Source organism: Chrysemys picta, chromosome 9 (assembly GCF_011386835.1).
Source record: "Chrysemys picta bellii isolate R12L10 chromosome 9, ASM1138683v2, whole genome shotgun sequence".
Taxonomy (NCBI): domain Eukaryota; kingdom Metazoa; phylum Chordata; order Testudines; family Emydidae; genus Chrysemys; species Chrysemys picta.
Window position 1 is genome coordinate 63,013,457 of NC_088799.1, and position 16,276 is coordinate 63,029,732.

The following is a 16,276-nucleotide window of genomic DNA, read 5'->3' on the forward strand; positions in this document are numbered from 1 at the left end:
GGCGACACTCATGGGGGCATGGTTTATAAAGATCTGTTTATTTCATTCCTTTTTGTAAAAAAAAAATAATAATAATGTACACGTTGAGTTTAACATCCAGGACACCCATTACATCATACACCCATCAGCTCACGCTTGAGCTCTCTTTTTTTTTTTTTGCTCAAGGAAGGGGTTTTATTCCCTCTGCCCTCCTCCCCCTCAGAATCCCCCAATAAAGAGAGCTGCTTGGGAGACTGCTCCTGCAAAGTCACCTATGGGATTTTAGGAGCCAGGAGAGGTGTATGCCTTGGAGGTCAATGTTAGCAAACATGCTTTGTCTGGGCAGGGTGGCAAGTCTTTTAGACGGCTCCATGAGGGACCGTTAGCCTCACCGCGTATATGCTCATTTCAGGGCACGAGGGGGCCCAAGTCTGGGGGGAGATTAAAATGCTGATTAACCCTTTAGCTGCTTTTCCATGCTGCATGTTCTAACAAAACCTAACGCCACTCGTAGCTACACAATGTAGGATAAGGGTGATCAAGTATCATGCTTCAGGTTGGATGATGGTCGCCTGTGAAGGGCTGGGAGGAATTCTCTCTCTTGCTTTTCCCTACACAGTGTTGCACAGTCAGTCGCATGCATTTGAGGAGGAAGGAAGTTCCACTTTCCTCCAAAGCATCAGCTACAGGCAGGATTAGATAGCTCAGTGGTATGAGGAAATAGTGCCTCCTTCAGCACCTCTCTGCTATTTTTCACCAACTTGAGTGGAAGAGCCCACCCCCAACCCACTTGCAGAGAGCAATGAAGTTACTACAAGCCTTAAAACTGCTGTCTCTTGATCTCAGGAATTTGTCCACAGTGAGACGTGTTAGCAACTTGGTTACGGTATTTAAGGCAGGTAGCAAGAAGCAGGAGCTGGGTGCTGGGATGGTGTTTGGAGTGGGGATAGAAGAATGAAAAGCCCTCCCTGCAGGATAATTTTATTACAAAATAGCAGATGAATTAATATTTTTTTAAAAGTAACAAACAAAAACATATCCAGAAAATAAACCTTCCACCACAGTTTTCCAGGTCCCGATTTGGTGTGTGTTCATATTATACAGTAAACAATTGCTTCAAATCCACATACAAAAATCTGTACAGCATTCCCTACTATTTACCAAAATCCCTCTGCTGTGTTACATGCTCAGAAGCACAAACGACAATGAAAAGAGGACATTTACGCCCCAATATTTTGTTCTGAAGGAAGTTCAGGAAATCCAGCTAGTGGGTCCTGTGTCCCGAGGTGTTTAGAATATAGAAATAGCCCCCAGTGCTCTTCCCAAACTTTCTGATGGTCCACTCTTCTCAGTGCCCCATGACATGGCCATGTGTTGATCTGGGCTTATTACGTTTCTTTTGGGAACAATAATAGACATGCCAGTTGGCTGTGAGAGCCAAAGACCTTCTATAATGGTGCTCCACCTAGCAAGGAGGCACTATCCAAAAACCACTCTGGAGTATGCGGATTCCTCAAATGCTATCAAGCCCCATCCAAAGACCCAGCATGTCTCTCTTGGGGATCAGCTGAAGAGCAGAGCATTGTTTTGATGAAAAAATGGCTCTTGGACCAACATTTTTAAAATAGATATTTTCTATTTTCTTTCCCAAAAATAAAAGTAATAATAATATCCAGATATTTTTCAGTAAACTAGTTCAATTTTCAATCAAAAACATACAGTTTAAAAAACAATGGGGTTTGATTCAGTTCTGAGGGAACAATTTGATTTTCAAAAAACTAATTTTAAAATTTTTGTTTTAAACTAACCATTTTACCAAAAACCGTTTTTCAAAAACAAAATCTTTTTCGCCCCCAAAAGGCTCATCAGGAAATTTTGAAAACAATGACATTTCCCGCCAAACAAATCGAATGACCGGTTTTTACCCGCTCCAGTGAATAGGTAATGCCCATTAGTCCTCCACTGTCGGCATGACACTGCGTGGGTGTGAGAGATTTAACAGGGAGGAAGAGGCAGAGTTTGGTTCTTACTCAGCTCTAAAGCCATGAAGTCCAAGGCATAAAATATTTCACATTTTAACCTGCTTTTCATCACTTTTGCAGGAAAATTTTCCTTTGATTCTGTTGAAATTTAGCATTTAAAAACAAAAAACAAAAGCACACAGTACGCCATGCAAAGTCCAGTTTTAAGGCTGCTACAACAAAGCCCTTTGCAGGTAAAGACTTATCACTCCCTCATTGTGCTGTCATAATGCAGCTGATGTGGTACTTTATCAGAGGATCTCCCACCAGCCTTTCACACTGTGGGCTCCATACTCCCCCAAATCCACAGACAGAATGAGACTCTTCTCAACGTGTCCATGAGGGTTGCCCACACAGCTAGACGGTGGAATGTGGTCAACACGTAGCCCAACTGTGAGAGTCATGACTCTGATTTGCTAATGTTGCATTCTCCAGCTGCCCTATTCTATGGAACTGTTGTAACCATGCTGCTAATCACTAGGATCCTGTGTTGTGGATATTTGGGATGTGTGCATATGGGGGGAGGAGTTTCATGAGCAACAGGGATGGTGGGAAAGGCCTTACAGGTTCAATATATCGTAATGCTATATCAGCTGAACCCAAGCCAACACTGGGTTGGGCTCAACAGGCTCCAACATGGCTAGTTTGGGTTCCCAGCCAATCCATCCACCCAGCCCTAACTTCCAGGAGCCAGGAGATGTGACTGGTTAAACATGTGTTGTTGTCTTACAATGAAATGCCTTCCAGTTTAGATAATCCCAAATGACAGAGACTCTGTGTGTGTGTGTGTGTGCGTGCGTGCATGCAGTACTGAAGGCCTGAACATTCTCAACAGCAAGACCTTTCTCAGTGCACAGAGAACTTCCCCACCCTGCAGTGATACAGTAGGATCCACACAGAGAACCTCTCTCTACAAATGGATGCCTGCTGGCACAACTGATGGAGTACAGATTCAGTGGGAGGCATCTCATTGATGGATTCATGGCACACCGAGCCCAGAAAACGGCATGCCTGGGATTGGCCGTGCTCTGGTGTGACATGGTGTTTGCTGGCATAGCATTGGTCAGAGCTCAGGATTAAATGCTTACTACGAAGCTTCGTTTAAAGCAAGTCATGAACTAAAAGGGAACGAGCCATGTACACAGAGAACCGTAGCATCAGAGTTGAAGACCAGAAATCCTAGATGATCTAATCTGATCTCTTGTATATCAGAGGCCACTAACCCTATAAACTGAGCACTGGAGAATTAGGACCACCACCTCATTGCCATGTTCCTGTGCACACCAGAATCTGTGCCAATGAAGCAGATGCTGCCCTAAACACACACACATATGCACTCACACCCTATATATATACACACACACATGCACACACACCCTATATATATATATATATATATACACACACACACACACTCACATATATATGCACACGTATACACCTATTTGACAAAGTACACGATAAAATAATGCATCCTTTACAGCAATAAACATATGGCACATATCAATTCCCTAGGGATCCTGGTATTATAACAAGGGCCTTTTATTAAAGAAATGCAGCCCCTGACGGCGGTGCATGGAGGAGCCTCCAAAATACCCTAGAAAGGGGCGGGTGCAATTCAGAGTTGCACCCTCAGGCTCCCTTCCTCGTTTATTTTGGCTCCAGTTATGATTATCCTTTCTGACTGCTTTTCAAGCCTGGCTTTGGAGGCCCTGACTGGGCATCTGCCATTTGTCAGGGTCAAAACAGGAAAGGCGGGGCAGGCAGGCAGGGAGCATGCTGGAGGACCACAGTCACCAGAGCTTCCCAGACCATTTGGCAAGGAACTCAGGTGAGCTGGCAAGTCTGAAGAGCAGAATCAAGTCAGAGCCGGTAAGCCCAGGGAATGCAGCTCAGCAAGCCAAGACATGAGCCGTGTCCCTGTTCACAGACCCAGGGCCAAGCTCTGCAGAGACTGCTCCGCTCCCAGCTCCGCCTGCACATCTGGAGGTCAGTGAAGTTTAATCCCAATGAATCATTGCAGTTGGGTAATTGATGTGGCCTAACATGTGCCCCCTGGACTGGAGAGATAAGCTGCTTAGAAAGCGCTGAATCAGGGACAGCCCAAACATTGAGACTTTGTGGGCAGCTTGCCAGGAATCCCAGGGGCACACCTACAGTAATGCATGTGTAAACCTAACTCAGTAACTAACGAGCATGCACAAGCCCTGACATCTGCCCTCCCTTGTATCTTCTTGGACAGACATACAGGACTGGCTATGTTCACCAGAAGTTTGATTGGCTTCCTTCAGGGCAGCGATGGGCCACATTTGACTTGTAGGCTGCAGGTGGGATAAAGTTTCCAGAATCTCCACAGCCCATGTGGTTTTGCCTATTGGTTGATTTTCTATCACACATCACTGTCTGTACATTATTTACATTTGTTCGCCAGGAAAAATCAAAGTACTGTTGAACATGCTAGGCTGATTACGTGTCCTGATTTGTTTCTTATCTTCTACATTGCTGCAGTTTCAATGGGCATAGCCTATTCTTACTCTGCCCATGTTTAACTTTTCATGTGCTTCCGGGGTCTCCCCTGCACGCTGCACATCGAGGTGTTCTGAGGAAGACAAGTGAAGGCTCCTTGGAGAGCGTGGGGCCATGAACCTGTGAGGTAGGTAACATGATCACAGTTTGCACAAGTTTATTTTCAAAGCTGCTTTTCTGAATGTGGTAAAATGCACAAATGGCAACAGGAAAAAGTGGTTTGTAATGACCAGTCTCTTGTGTTCGAGGCCTGCGGGGGGCCCCACTCAATGTATCCTTGGAAATCAAAGGCACAATGCATTCTGGGAAAACAGTGTGTCTTCTTTTTTTTTTCTTCATGGAGACTGGCCACTTCCCGCCTCTGAAAGCCAGCCTGGTTCTCACAACAGAGAGAGCAGAAGCCAAAACCATCCTCCAAGCAGAAATGCTAAGGGCTCGATGTTAGACATGCCTGGCAAAGAAATATAGGAATTCACAACCCAAAGCCACCTCTCTTGCAGGAAATATCAGGTGGTCTCAGTGGAGCATGAACAATGGCTTTGTTGTCTGCTTGGGATCTGTCCCAGCTGTGGCGGAACTTCTTGGGATAGGTTTTCCTGCCCTTGTTTCTTGCAACCACAGGGGTGAAGACTAAAGACCTGACTTTCCAAACAAGCCATGGACACTCACTGCTATTCTTGCATGGCTTGGATGTCCTGTGTGCTACACTGCTAGTGGCAACTTGGTTATGGAATAGCTCAGTCCAAGAAGGCTCCACAAAGAACTTGATAAAGCCCTCCCAACAGCTGGCTAGCCCAGCGGCCCATCCGCCCGACATATTTCTGCTCATTCCCAACCAGAGGCAGACCCCAAAAGGGAAGGAAAGGCTCCAAAGAGTTTGACAAAAGGGAAAATTGCTTCGGAGTGAAAAATAAATAGCAAATTCACTGGAAGGGAGAGTCCTGGAGTCCAAGGAACATCTCCTGGTCAGGAAGTGGGATCCTGGCCAGGATACAGATATAGTTTTAATCATCCTTTACCTAAGAGTACCTTGGTGACAGGACACAAGGAGGAAGCGTGCACAGAGCTCACACGCTGCCATTTGATCACAGCACGGTTTTGTTCCTATGTACAAGACGAGTCATCCGTCCAAGAGGAAGGTGTCCCAGCTGCTCCTGGAAGGGAGGCAAGGGCGGGGCAGGAGCTCTGCCACTAGTTCTGGTGTCTCTTCATGTGCAGAGCCAGGTGGTCGGAGCGGGAGAAGCAGCGCCCGCAGGCTAGGCACTTGAAGGGCTTGGCACCTGTGTGCTTGCGGTAGTGCCGGGTAAGCTCATCGGAGCGGGCAAAGCGCCAGTCGCAGCCTTCCCAGGTGCATTTGTATGGCTTCTCTCCTGCAGGGGGCAACAGACCAGAGGTTACAGTGTGCACCAGAGCAGCACACCAGTGTCCAATACTTACCTGTCTAGGCATCCATCTGTCAGTCTCCATCCATCCTCCTCTAGCTATCCATCCACCCATCCCTTCCCTTCTAGCTATCCATCCATCCATCCCTTCCCTTCTAGCTATCCATCCATCCCTTCTCTTCTAGCTGTCAATCCATCCATCCATCCCTTCTGTTCTATCTATCCATCCCTTCCCTTCTAGTTATCCATCCATCCATCCCTTCCTTTCTACCTGTCCATCCGTCCCTCCCTTCTGTTCTAGCTATCCATCCCTCCCTTCTCTTCTAGCTATCCATCCATCCCTCCTTTCTAGCTATTCATCCATCCCTCCCTTCTCTTCTAGCTATCCATCCCTCCCTCCCTTCCCTTCTAGCTATCCATCCATCCATCCCTTCCCTTCTAGCTATCCATCCATCCATCCCTTCCCTCACACACATACCCCACTATCTTTCTATCCACCATCCACCCATGCCTACGCATACCCCTCTCGCTATCCATCCCCATACACACTCCTCTATCTATCCATCCCTCCCCCCAAACACGTACCCCTCTATCTATCCAACCATCCACTCATCCCTTCACATACCCCTCTAGCTATCCATCTCCATAAACATTCCTCTATCTATCCATCCAACCCTCCCCCCAAACACATATCCTTCTATCCATCCATCCATCCATCCCTTACCCACACACATACCCCACTCTCTATCTATCCACCAATCCCTACACATACTCCTGTATCTATCCATCCCTCCTCCTGTATCTATGCATCCATCCATACCTCCTCCCAAACACATATCCTTCTATCTATCCACCATCCACCCATCCCTACACATACCCATCTCGCTATCCATCCCCATACACACTCCTCTATGTATCCATCCTTCCCCCGCTATTCATCCATCCTGCCTCCCAAAAACTTATCCTTCTATCCATCCATCCATCTATCCATCCCCAGACGCACCCCTCTGTCCAACCATCCATCCCTGGACATATCTAGCTAGCTAATCATTGTGGTATGTAGGCATGTTCTCCTATGACATGTACAGTCACTCACTGGGTGATCCCTAACCCTTCTTGCTCAGCTGTACCTGAACGGTTACTCTCCATACCGTGAGCTTCCCCTCCGAGATGAGGGTATGCCTATGGCAACTGAGTCAGGCTCAGCCAGGTCAGGCTGCAGTGCTTTGTACAAAGTCCCTGGGCATTTTTGCTTTGAGTTTTGATGAAACATCAACATTTTCCATGGAAGATTCCAAAGATTTTTGTTTTCCAGTTAATTTTCCCCTAGAACTCTGTCCCCACCTCACACTCCAACCTGCTCTATATTGGCCCGTCACACTGACATTTTGATGTGCAGAAGAGCTCCTGCAGGACCTTTTCAGTGTGTTTTTGTGCCTTAGTGTCCCCACCTCCCTATTTATCCTGCAGATCAAATGGGGAAGTGTCTCAGTCAGCCAGGAGCTTGTGTGGAAAAGCCCATGCCAGCCTCACCCGGCTCTTCTCCAAATCTGGACAGACTGGCCACACCCTGCAGTGGCTGCAGCCCGGGAAGCTGAGCTGAACTCTGGACTGAGTGCCGCAGCCCACGCTTTGGCAGGGCGTGGTCCCCTCAAATATTAGTCCTCGCTCTTTAACAGTCTGAGCAAGCAGGCAGAGTTCATGGAATGTGCTGACTTTCCCGACCTCAAATATTTACCATTTCATCGGCCAATTATGGAGAACTTAACAACAGCTCAAGTGCACGTACACAGGCAACATGCATTTGCATGCCCCAGGATGGGTGCACATCATATGTGCCCACAGACACAGGCATGCATATTTGAGTATACACATATCTGTGCATGCACACAAACAAGAGCTCTCGCACACACATACGAAGTTATCACATGATGCATGCACACACAAACCCCTGCATGCTAACACAGAGACATGCAGCTCTGGGCACATACGACACATACTCATAAACATGTCTGTTTTCATGCACAGAAAGCTTCTGTATACAAGCATATGTGTACATTTGCATGCCCCCACATAAACATTCCCATGCACGCATGCACACACACAGAATGAGGCGTTAACCCAGCAGCAAACAGAATGTGAAGAAATGCAAAGCACCTTAGCTTTCTGCCAGGTGTGAGAAATATGTTTATGGCTCAGGTCAATAAGAATTTAAGCTCGATTTACAAGCAGCACTTGGGAAATGTTATGGCACTCTCAGGATCACATGGGTTTGTGGGCGTCTTTATTAGTTTTCTAAGCTGAAAGACAAAGGCGAGGTTTGCCCCGCTCAGACTCAGCCATTGTCCCAGGCAGGTCATCTGGCTGGGTCAGCCCCACCAAGGCCTTTTACTTTCAAACAATAACAGGTTGATCTCCAGGATGGAAACAAAATGCTTTCCATTGTCCCGCAAGCTGGCTCCTTCCCCCAGGACAGCACGGCAGGACAGGCTGGAACAATGGGCCCAATTGGCATTCCGATCCCCGGGAGGTGGGTGAGCGGCCAGTGGGTTATATATTTAATCGCACAATGGCGCCAGGGCAATGAATGGTGTCCCCTGGAGATTGATATGGCCTAGACCATAGCAACAGGCAAACCACAGGGGAAGGTATTTGTAATTGGGCCTGATAGACTTCCCAGGCTAGATCCAATTGGGTGTGTTATCCCAAATGGCTTTATTAACCCTTCAAGTGACAGAGCGACTTGTGGGATGCTACTTGTGGGATGCAACATGCGGGTTAATACTCTGGCCTTTCCACTCTAGATTTCTGGGTACTCATTAGGCTGAATATGGCGGCCTTGAGCTTGTGCCTGGGGAACACTTGCCTGCTACATAACCTCCCAATATAGTTGACTCATCAATGGCTTCCCCTCCACCATTCTGGATTTCCCTCTAGCTACTTCCACTAATACTTCTCTACCAGTTCAAGGCACATCCTCTTTTGTCCCTCTGCCCCATGAAGAGGGCATCTTGAGGCAGGTGGTGGAAGGAAGTGGTATCATGTCAAACTCAGGCCCAAGCAGGGCCAATAAAATGGCTCCAGAGAGAGGCTGGGGTTTGTCTCATTGGGTCACTGCACAATGGTTCAGACAACTTTTGAGGGCTACCCACCTCTCATGCGAAGGGCTAATGGGCAAGGGCAGGGACCTGGTTGGGATCAGGAGAAGAGCTCTTTATTTGTAAAGAGGGGATGGTTGTTACCATCTCCCCATCCTGAAGCTCCTTCCCTGGGAACTCAGTGCCCTTCCTTACTACTGTCTGCCCATGGTAGCTTGGATGCAGCTCTTGGCCTTCTTTCCTCCCATCTCCTCCTGAGGCATTCTACGGCATGCGCCTCTACGGCGCACGGCTGAGAAAATACTGCACCTCATGCCTTGTTCAGGGGCCTGATAAGATGAAATAGGAGCGGAGCCAGGTGGGAGAAATGATTCCCAGGCTTGGGACTTGCTTTGTGATTTGTTCGTTGCTCATAAAAAAAGAAAAGTGACCCCAGGGACAGCTTAATTGCACCCAGTAAAGATCAACACTTCTATAAAAGAGATTTATGAGGGGAGCTCTGGCTCTGGGACTGGCCAAGAATCTGATAAGGGCTCAGGCTGTCCTCGGAGGAGCCCTCCGCCTGCCTGAGCTGAGAGGGGCCGGGGGCTGGTTTTATGCAGGGAACGCTGGGGCACTGCTGAATATGTTTTGTTTTAATTAATTGTTCAGGGCCCAGAGTATCGAACCCTAGGACTCTCCCCTGGCTCAAAGGGGAAACAATTCACAAAGGGGATGGCCCTTCCCCTTCTGTTTTCTCCTCATACACTGTGTATATGCGCCCAATTACCTCAGGCTGCAATCCCATTGGCTAAGCAGTGCAAGGCCTGGTTAGTACTTAGATGGGAGACCTCCAGGGTAAATGCAGAGGGCACAGAATGCAATGGGTGGGACTCCTCCCCAAGTCTGTATTGAACCAATACCCCAGCCGGGTGCAAGAGGTATCTAAAGGTAACTCAGGGCATGTCTACACAGTGGGGTAATGTGCGGATGCGATTTCTAAAGCACACTAACGTGTCACGCATTAATTAGTCCTGCTGGTGTGCACTAAAATCCCCCTAGTGTGCTTTAAAGTAGTGCTATTTGAAACATTAGGGAACTTTTAGTGCACACCAGCAGCATCTACACAGACCAATTATTGTGCAACATGTTAGTGTACTTTAGAAATCAGACCCTTGGAGTTCACACATGTAGACAAGCCCATAGTTAGATCCTCTGCAGTAGTTAATAGGCATCACACACACATGGATAGGCAAGCATGCACTGTAGTGTACAGCTACCGATTTTCTGTTGCAACTGGTATGTCTTTTGTTCTCCCAAACACAGCTAGATCTCTCTGATTGGTTCCTCCACAAACACCACTAGATCTGTTTATCTAACTGTATTCACTGTGTTAGCGATCAGATTGCACTTGGAGTAATACCATTGAAATCAACAGCTACCACCCTAATGATGGGTATGGTATAAAAATACCATGGCTAGAGAGAGCCTAAGTATTATGCCAGACTCAGGTGTACACTTACCTGTGTGAGTTCTCTGATGTGCCTTCAGGTGGGAACTCTTGGTGTAAACTTTCGTGCAACCTGTAAAAACAAAACAGAAACAGGGTGAAAAATGTTTAATTCTAATAAAGATTTAAAATACACGCACCAAGGTTCTGAGTTGTGAGAAGGAAAGAGGATTGAAAAGAACTGTGTGTAACAGTTTGTAAATTAGTACCTGTGTAAGGCTTGTTTCTATAGCAGCTAAACAAGGACATTTGTTCAGATTGAAGACTGCGTATGTCAGTGGGGAAGGACAAGTTTCTTTCACCCACAAGTTGAGAGCTTTTTGCAGCAAGGAGTGCACAACAATGGCAAATCAGGCATGCAAAGGAGCATCCAAACTTTCTAACAGGACCCCCATGTGATATTCCTTAGTATGATCAATCCTAACACTTACGCGTCTTAACTGGGGATGGAAGAATCAGTTTGAATAAGACCAAATCTATCAGACCCAAGATTTCATCCCAAGCTCAATCTGAACCTTGTACGTCGGTAGCATAAAAATGTTAACTTCTGCATTATTATTTGACAGTTTTGCATTGCCTCTGACTTTCTGGATTCTAGAATCACTGCCAAAATACTGCAAGAAAGGCTCTTTTTGGTGGTATTCCCAGCTCCAGCAGAAGATGATGATATATGAGAAAGTACAAAGCACTGGCAATTTTGTGAAGCGCTGGCCCAGTTTTCAATATTCAAGAGCAGAGCAGACTGAAAAAATTTCAAAGGAACAGTTTTCAGTCAGAAAATGCAGGTTCATCTAAATCAACACATTTCGGATAAATGTGTCAATTTCAATGATATTTTTGAGGAAAAGTGCCAAAATTTATCATTTCGACTCTCTCGTTTCTTTTATATAATTGCTAAATGTTTCCCTTCGATGAAATAAAAAAGTTTCATTTTGATTTATTGTTTTATTTTGTTTCATTTCAACTTTTATAATATAAGATTAATTTTAGTATTGCATTATATTTATATATTGTATAATTAATATATTATACTGTTTTGACGTTATCAAAACAAAATATCTTTACCTTATTTCAACATAATTGAAACAAAATATATTGATGTTTCTGTATCAAAAACCTTTTGGAATTTCGATTGCATGAAAAATTTTGAAATTCAACTTTTCCAAATCAGAAGAAAAACAAATGTTGAAATGTCAGAATCTCCCATGGATGGAAATTCTGCTTTCCAATCAGCTCTATTCACAACATGCAGATAGTTCAGCTAAACATCAGATTCATCCAGATGTTTAGTGCTCATCGGAACTGAAGCCATACTCCAAATTCTTTGAGTTTGGCACCTCACCAGCTTCCCCAGCTTTTATGCTCTCTCTGGAGTTCAGACCTCAGCTTCCCTAAAATTTAAGGGCTATTTTTTCCTCTGCCAGGAATCTGTTTTATCAAGATCAGATTGATTCTTCTTTGTTTGAAGTTTGCTATACATAAACCAAGGTGACTGAGAGATTGCTGTATTGCATCTACCAGCCTCATACTCAGATGCCCCAAGGAAATGCAGCTGACTAGTGGAGTCCCCCACCTCATAGCTGGAACTTGTAGTGACAGTTTACATGAGCCACCTTTGCAGCTAAGGTTCAAACCAGGTCTCCTTTGATCTCTATCAGATAGAGATGGGACCAGATCTAAACACACTTAAACTTTGAGGGAAACTGGAATTATAACTGAATTTTACTAATGGCCCCTCTATGGTGGGCTAAACCAAAACCTTGGATCTGAACATCCCCTAACTTTGGAGTGTCCTAAACAAGACCACTCATAAACTCTTGGTTGTTTCTGAACCACAACTATTGTAACTCTATATATTCCTTTTTGAACCTTGCTAACATCTTGGCCTGAGTGATATCTTGTGGCAATGAGTTCCACAAGCTATTTGGTATTGTGTTAATACAAGCATTTCCTTCTATCAGTTTTCAATGCTTTGCCTGTCAGTTTCCTTGAATGCCCCCATGTTCTTGGATTATTCATAGATTCCAAGGACAGAAGGGACAATTGTGATCATGTAGTCTGACCGGCTGTATAACACAGGCCAGAGAACTTTCCCAAAACAATTCCTAGAGCAGATCTTTTAGAAAAAGATCCAATCCTGATTTTAAAATGGGCAGTGGTGAGACTGTTTCAACGATGAGTTGCTTCACTGGTTAATTACTCTCGCTATTAAAATTTGACAATTTATTTCCAGTCTGAATTTGTCTGGCCAGACCTTTCTCTGCTGGATTGAAGAGTCCATTATTAAATATTTGTTCCCCAACAGATACTTACAGACTGTAATCAGGTCACCCCTTAACCTTCGCTTCGTTAAGCTAAATAGATAGAGCTCCTTGAGTCTATCACGAAGGCATGTTGTCTAATCCTTTAATTCTTCTCGTAACTCTTCTCTGAAACTTCTCCAATTTACAAACACATTTATTAAGACAAAGAGTAAATAGCAGGGCTTGATCTACCTCCTCTGGATAATCCGTTATTCTTTATATCTTTATCATGTCCCCTCTTCTTCAACATACAATCTACCACATGAGAAATAATAGCACATATGCAGGCTTAATAGCCAGCTGCATCAAAAGGAGAATTTTGGCTCCAAAGTCTGAAACCGCTTCTTTGATGGCCATTGCAGAGATAAGCTGTATGTCATGTGATCTGGAGCCAATATAGTATTAGTGGTGTTATGCCTCTCACAGATACTACAGTGCGCCTTCCATATAGTATGCACATAGATATCACTGCATAGCCCACCACTACAATGCATCCACCTCTGAGGTGGAGGGTGTCAATCAGCTACCTAGAACAACTTTGGGAGGAGGGGACATTTTGGACAAATGTATGGCAAATTTCAGACAGGCTAGATCTACGCCCATCAGGAAAGGATTCCGACACCAAACCAACACAGCAGCCATGGCTATACCTGGGTAATCACAGTGATGGATCCTCCTTTTCTCCAGCTCTGGGTTATTGCGTCTGTTGTATTTGGGGGTTGGCATGATAATGTGCCCTTGGGAGAGGGTCCCGAGACCGTTTGGGAGTGTGGGGATCTGGGACGACTGTATCAGCTTCAATCCAAATGTGGCTTCGTAGGAGGGTGGGGGCGAGATGGTGTTAATGAGCTCGGGTTGATTCTCAGGGCTGCCAGGCTGTGAGTTTGGAGGTGAAGGGGGCAGGCTCAGTCCTGGGACAGGGTAGAAATGCCCCGTGATGTTGAAGTTCCCCTGACCTTGGGAGACATTTTGGAAGTGCTTCACTTGTCCGCCAGGCTGGATGGGTCTGGGGAGCATGGCGCTGCCCGTGGACATGGTGACGCCGCTGATGGTGTTGATGGCTGTGGTGCTGCCAGTAGAGGGCACCATTGTGGCAACATCAGCATCACCATTTCCAATGGGCATCTGGTAAAGCTGGGCCTGCTGCGGGCTGCCAGACAAAGGGATCTCCGAGGGCATCTCCTGCTTGATGAAGATATTGTTCACCGCCACCGACTGCGGCATGCTAAAGACACTGGTGAAATCCGGCAGCGTCTGCGTCGAGCCTGCCGTGGATGAGCAGGGCTGGGTGAAGCTGGTGCCAGGCTCTGTTTTGATCTGTGGGAATGGGGTGAGGGGTTTGGCTGGCCGGTAGAGCCCGGTTCGCAGGTGTGTGGTGTCAGGCAGTATCACATTGATGTTCACACTGTATGGCGTGGAGGAGGGCTTCTCTGTTGAGAAGAACTCGTCTACCACAGAGGCGCTCTCCCTACGGTATTTCTTGTCTGGCACCATTGGAATTGGCATCAGCTGACTGGAGAGGTATTTGTCCATTTCAGAACGTGCCTATGAGGAGAACAAAAGAAAGAGTTCTTGAATAAAGTGTTCAGACGCTACAGTGATGTGTGTGGCTAAGATAGGTGGGTGGCTACAGGGCAGGAAAGGATAATGGATTGGGATGCAGAAACACAGCTCAGCCACTGACACCCTGTGTGACCTTAGGCAAAGCACTTACTCAAGTCTGTGCCTCCGTTCCCCGCGCTGTGAAATGGGCATAATCCTACCCTAGCTGTTGTGAGGATAAGATGGGTGTTAGGTGCTTGGATACTGCAGTAATGAGCTATGCATAAGTAGTTAGGGAGCGAACACAACAACAGCGAAAGGGATGCAGTCAAATAAAGAAGGGCCAGGATTTAGCCAAAGGAATACCATGCCATGGCAGGTAAATAGTATAATGGCTAACAAGGGTCAGGCTGGAGACTCTTGCCTACATGCTCGGGGTTTTACTGATCGCCATATTTGGGGTCGGGAAGGAATTTTCCTCCAGGGTAGATTGGCAGAGGCCCTGGAGGTTTTTTGCCTTCCTCCGCAGCATGGGGCAGGGATCGCTAGCAGGAGGGTTCTCTGCCAATTGAAGTCTCTAAGCCACAGGATTTGGGGACTTCAACAGCAGAGTCAAGGGAAAGGGTAGGGACGGCTTTGTGGCCTGCAGCATGCAGGGGGTCAGACCAGATGATCATAATGGTCCCTTCTGACCTTAAAATCTATGAGTCTATGAGTCTATAAGAGGGGGAGAACTTAAAATTAGAGCTGATGAGCCTAAGTCCGAGCACCAGATCCAAGTGCCCTCAAACCTTGGGGGAGTTAGGATCTGAACTTTGAGGTTTGGGCCCAACTCTCCTTCAAACTGTATGAAACCTAATGAGAACTCAGTTGGTTCATTGTTCCTTCATAATGCTTTGAAAATAAGAGGATGAGGTTGGTTTTAACTGTTGCCTACAGTCCTGGGAACACGTCCGCCTCATACTAGCACATGAGATCCTAGATCTGAAACTGCCTAGAACAAAAGAGAAACTGGTCTATTTTCTCTCTCCCCATGAGACTTTCACATCTGTAATACAACAGAGCAGAGTTTTAGTCCTATGACTTTCTATGTATGTTTACGAATATCATCAAACTCCAGATTCCTTCATGATTCCTATCTGACAGAGCATCTTCTGGACATGTTCCCATTGATTCGACAGTCTAAGGGCAGCAGCGTACTAGGAAATTCAACCCCTAGCATCTGACGACTCAAGCTCTGGTCTTTGTGGTTAACGATACTACCACTAATACTCCTTAATGGAGCTGCAGCCTTTAATTATGTGGTTACCCATGTGTCATTCTCATTACATAGACCTCATATACTCACTCATATGTAATAGAGCTGGCGAAACAGTCCAGTTTCTCTGGGCCCTGCAGATATGGGCCTGCAGAGCCTACTGAATACTGCAAGAAACCACGCTCATCTCATCACCACCCACTGTGCATTCTGCCAGAAGGCTTTGCAGCAATGAACAGCATCGCTATGCGCCAAAGTCTCCCCTAGTGCAACCTGACTGCCGTCAATGGAGACTAATTTGGCCCAAGGTGTTTTATCCATCCTGCACATTATATGGCACAAGATATGCCTATATCTCCTTCAAAAGATTCCCAGACTTTGCCCAATTGACAGCCATACTGGCAATGCGCCAGGAAGCTAGAACCAAGCCTAATTTGTATTTAATGGAGCAAGAATTGCAGCCGCCCTTCTCTTTAAAATGGAGGCAGCTCCCTGACACTACATGTCCCAGCGTGCAGTGCTCCATCTTGATCAGAGCAGTTGGGCAGGGACCTGAAATCTCCAACAGGCAGCTGCTGCAGAACTGTACAGGCTGCACTGGGACCTTAGGCTGCCATTGGCTGCACCTAGACTAGCAAGAAGTGTTCTACCCACCTATCTGGTGTTATCAGCACATCA

General features: G+C 46.2%; 1 protein-coding gene across 2 annotated transcripts in view; it reads right to left on the reverse strand.

Moving 5' to 3' along the window:
* Positions 1–17: 17 nt before the first annotated feature.
* LOC101934576 (Krueppel-like factor 5) overlaps positions 18–16,276 on the reverse strand; it is a 45,997-nt gene continuing 29,738 nt past the window's right edge. For both annotated transcript variants that reach the window (XM_024111705.3, XM_005310981.4), the window contains 3 exons: positions 13,449–14,343; positions 10,509–10,568; positions 18–5,896 (listed from right to left, as the gene is read on the reverse strand). In XM_024111705.3, coding sequence (XP_023967473.1) covers positions 5,718–5,896; positions 10,509–10,568; positions 13,449–14,343 — 1,134 coding nt within the window. In that variant the 3' untranslated portion in view covers positions 18–5,717. The remainder of the gene's footprint in view (positions 5,897–10,508; positions 10,569–13,448; positions 14,344–16,276) is intronic.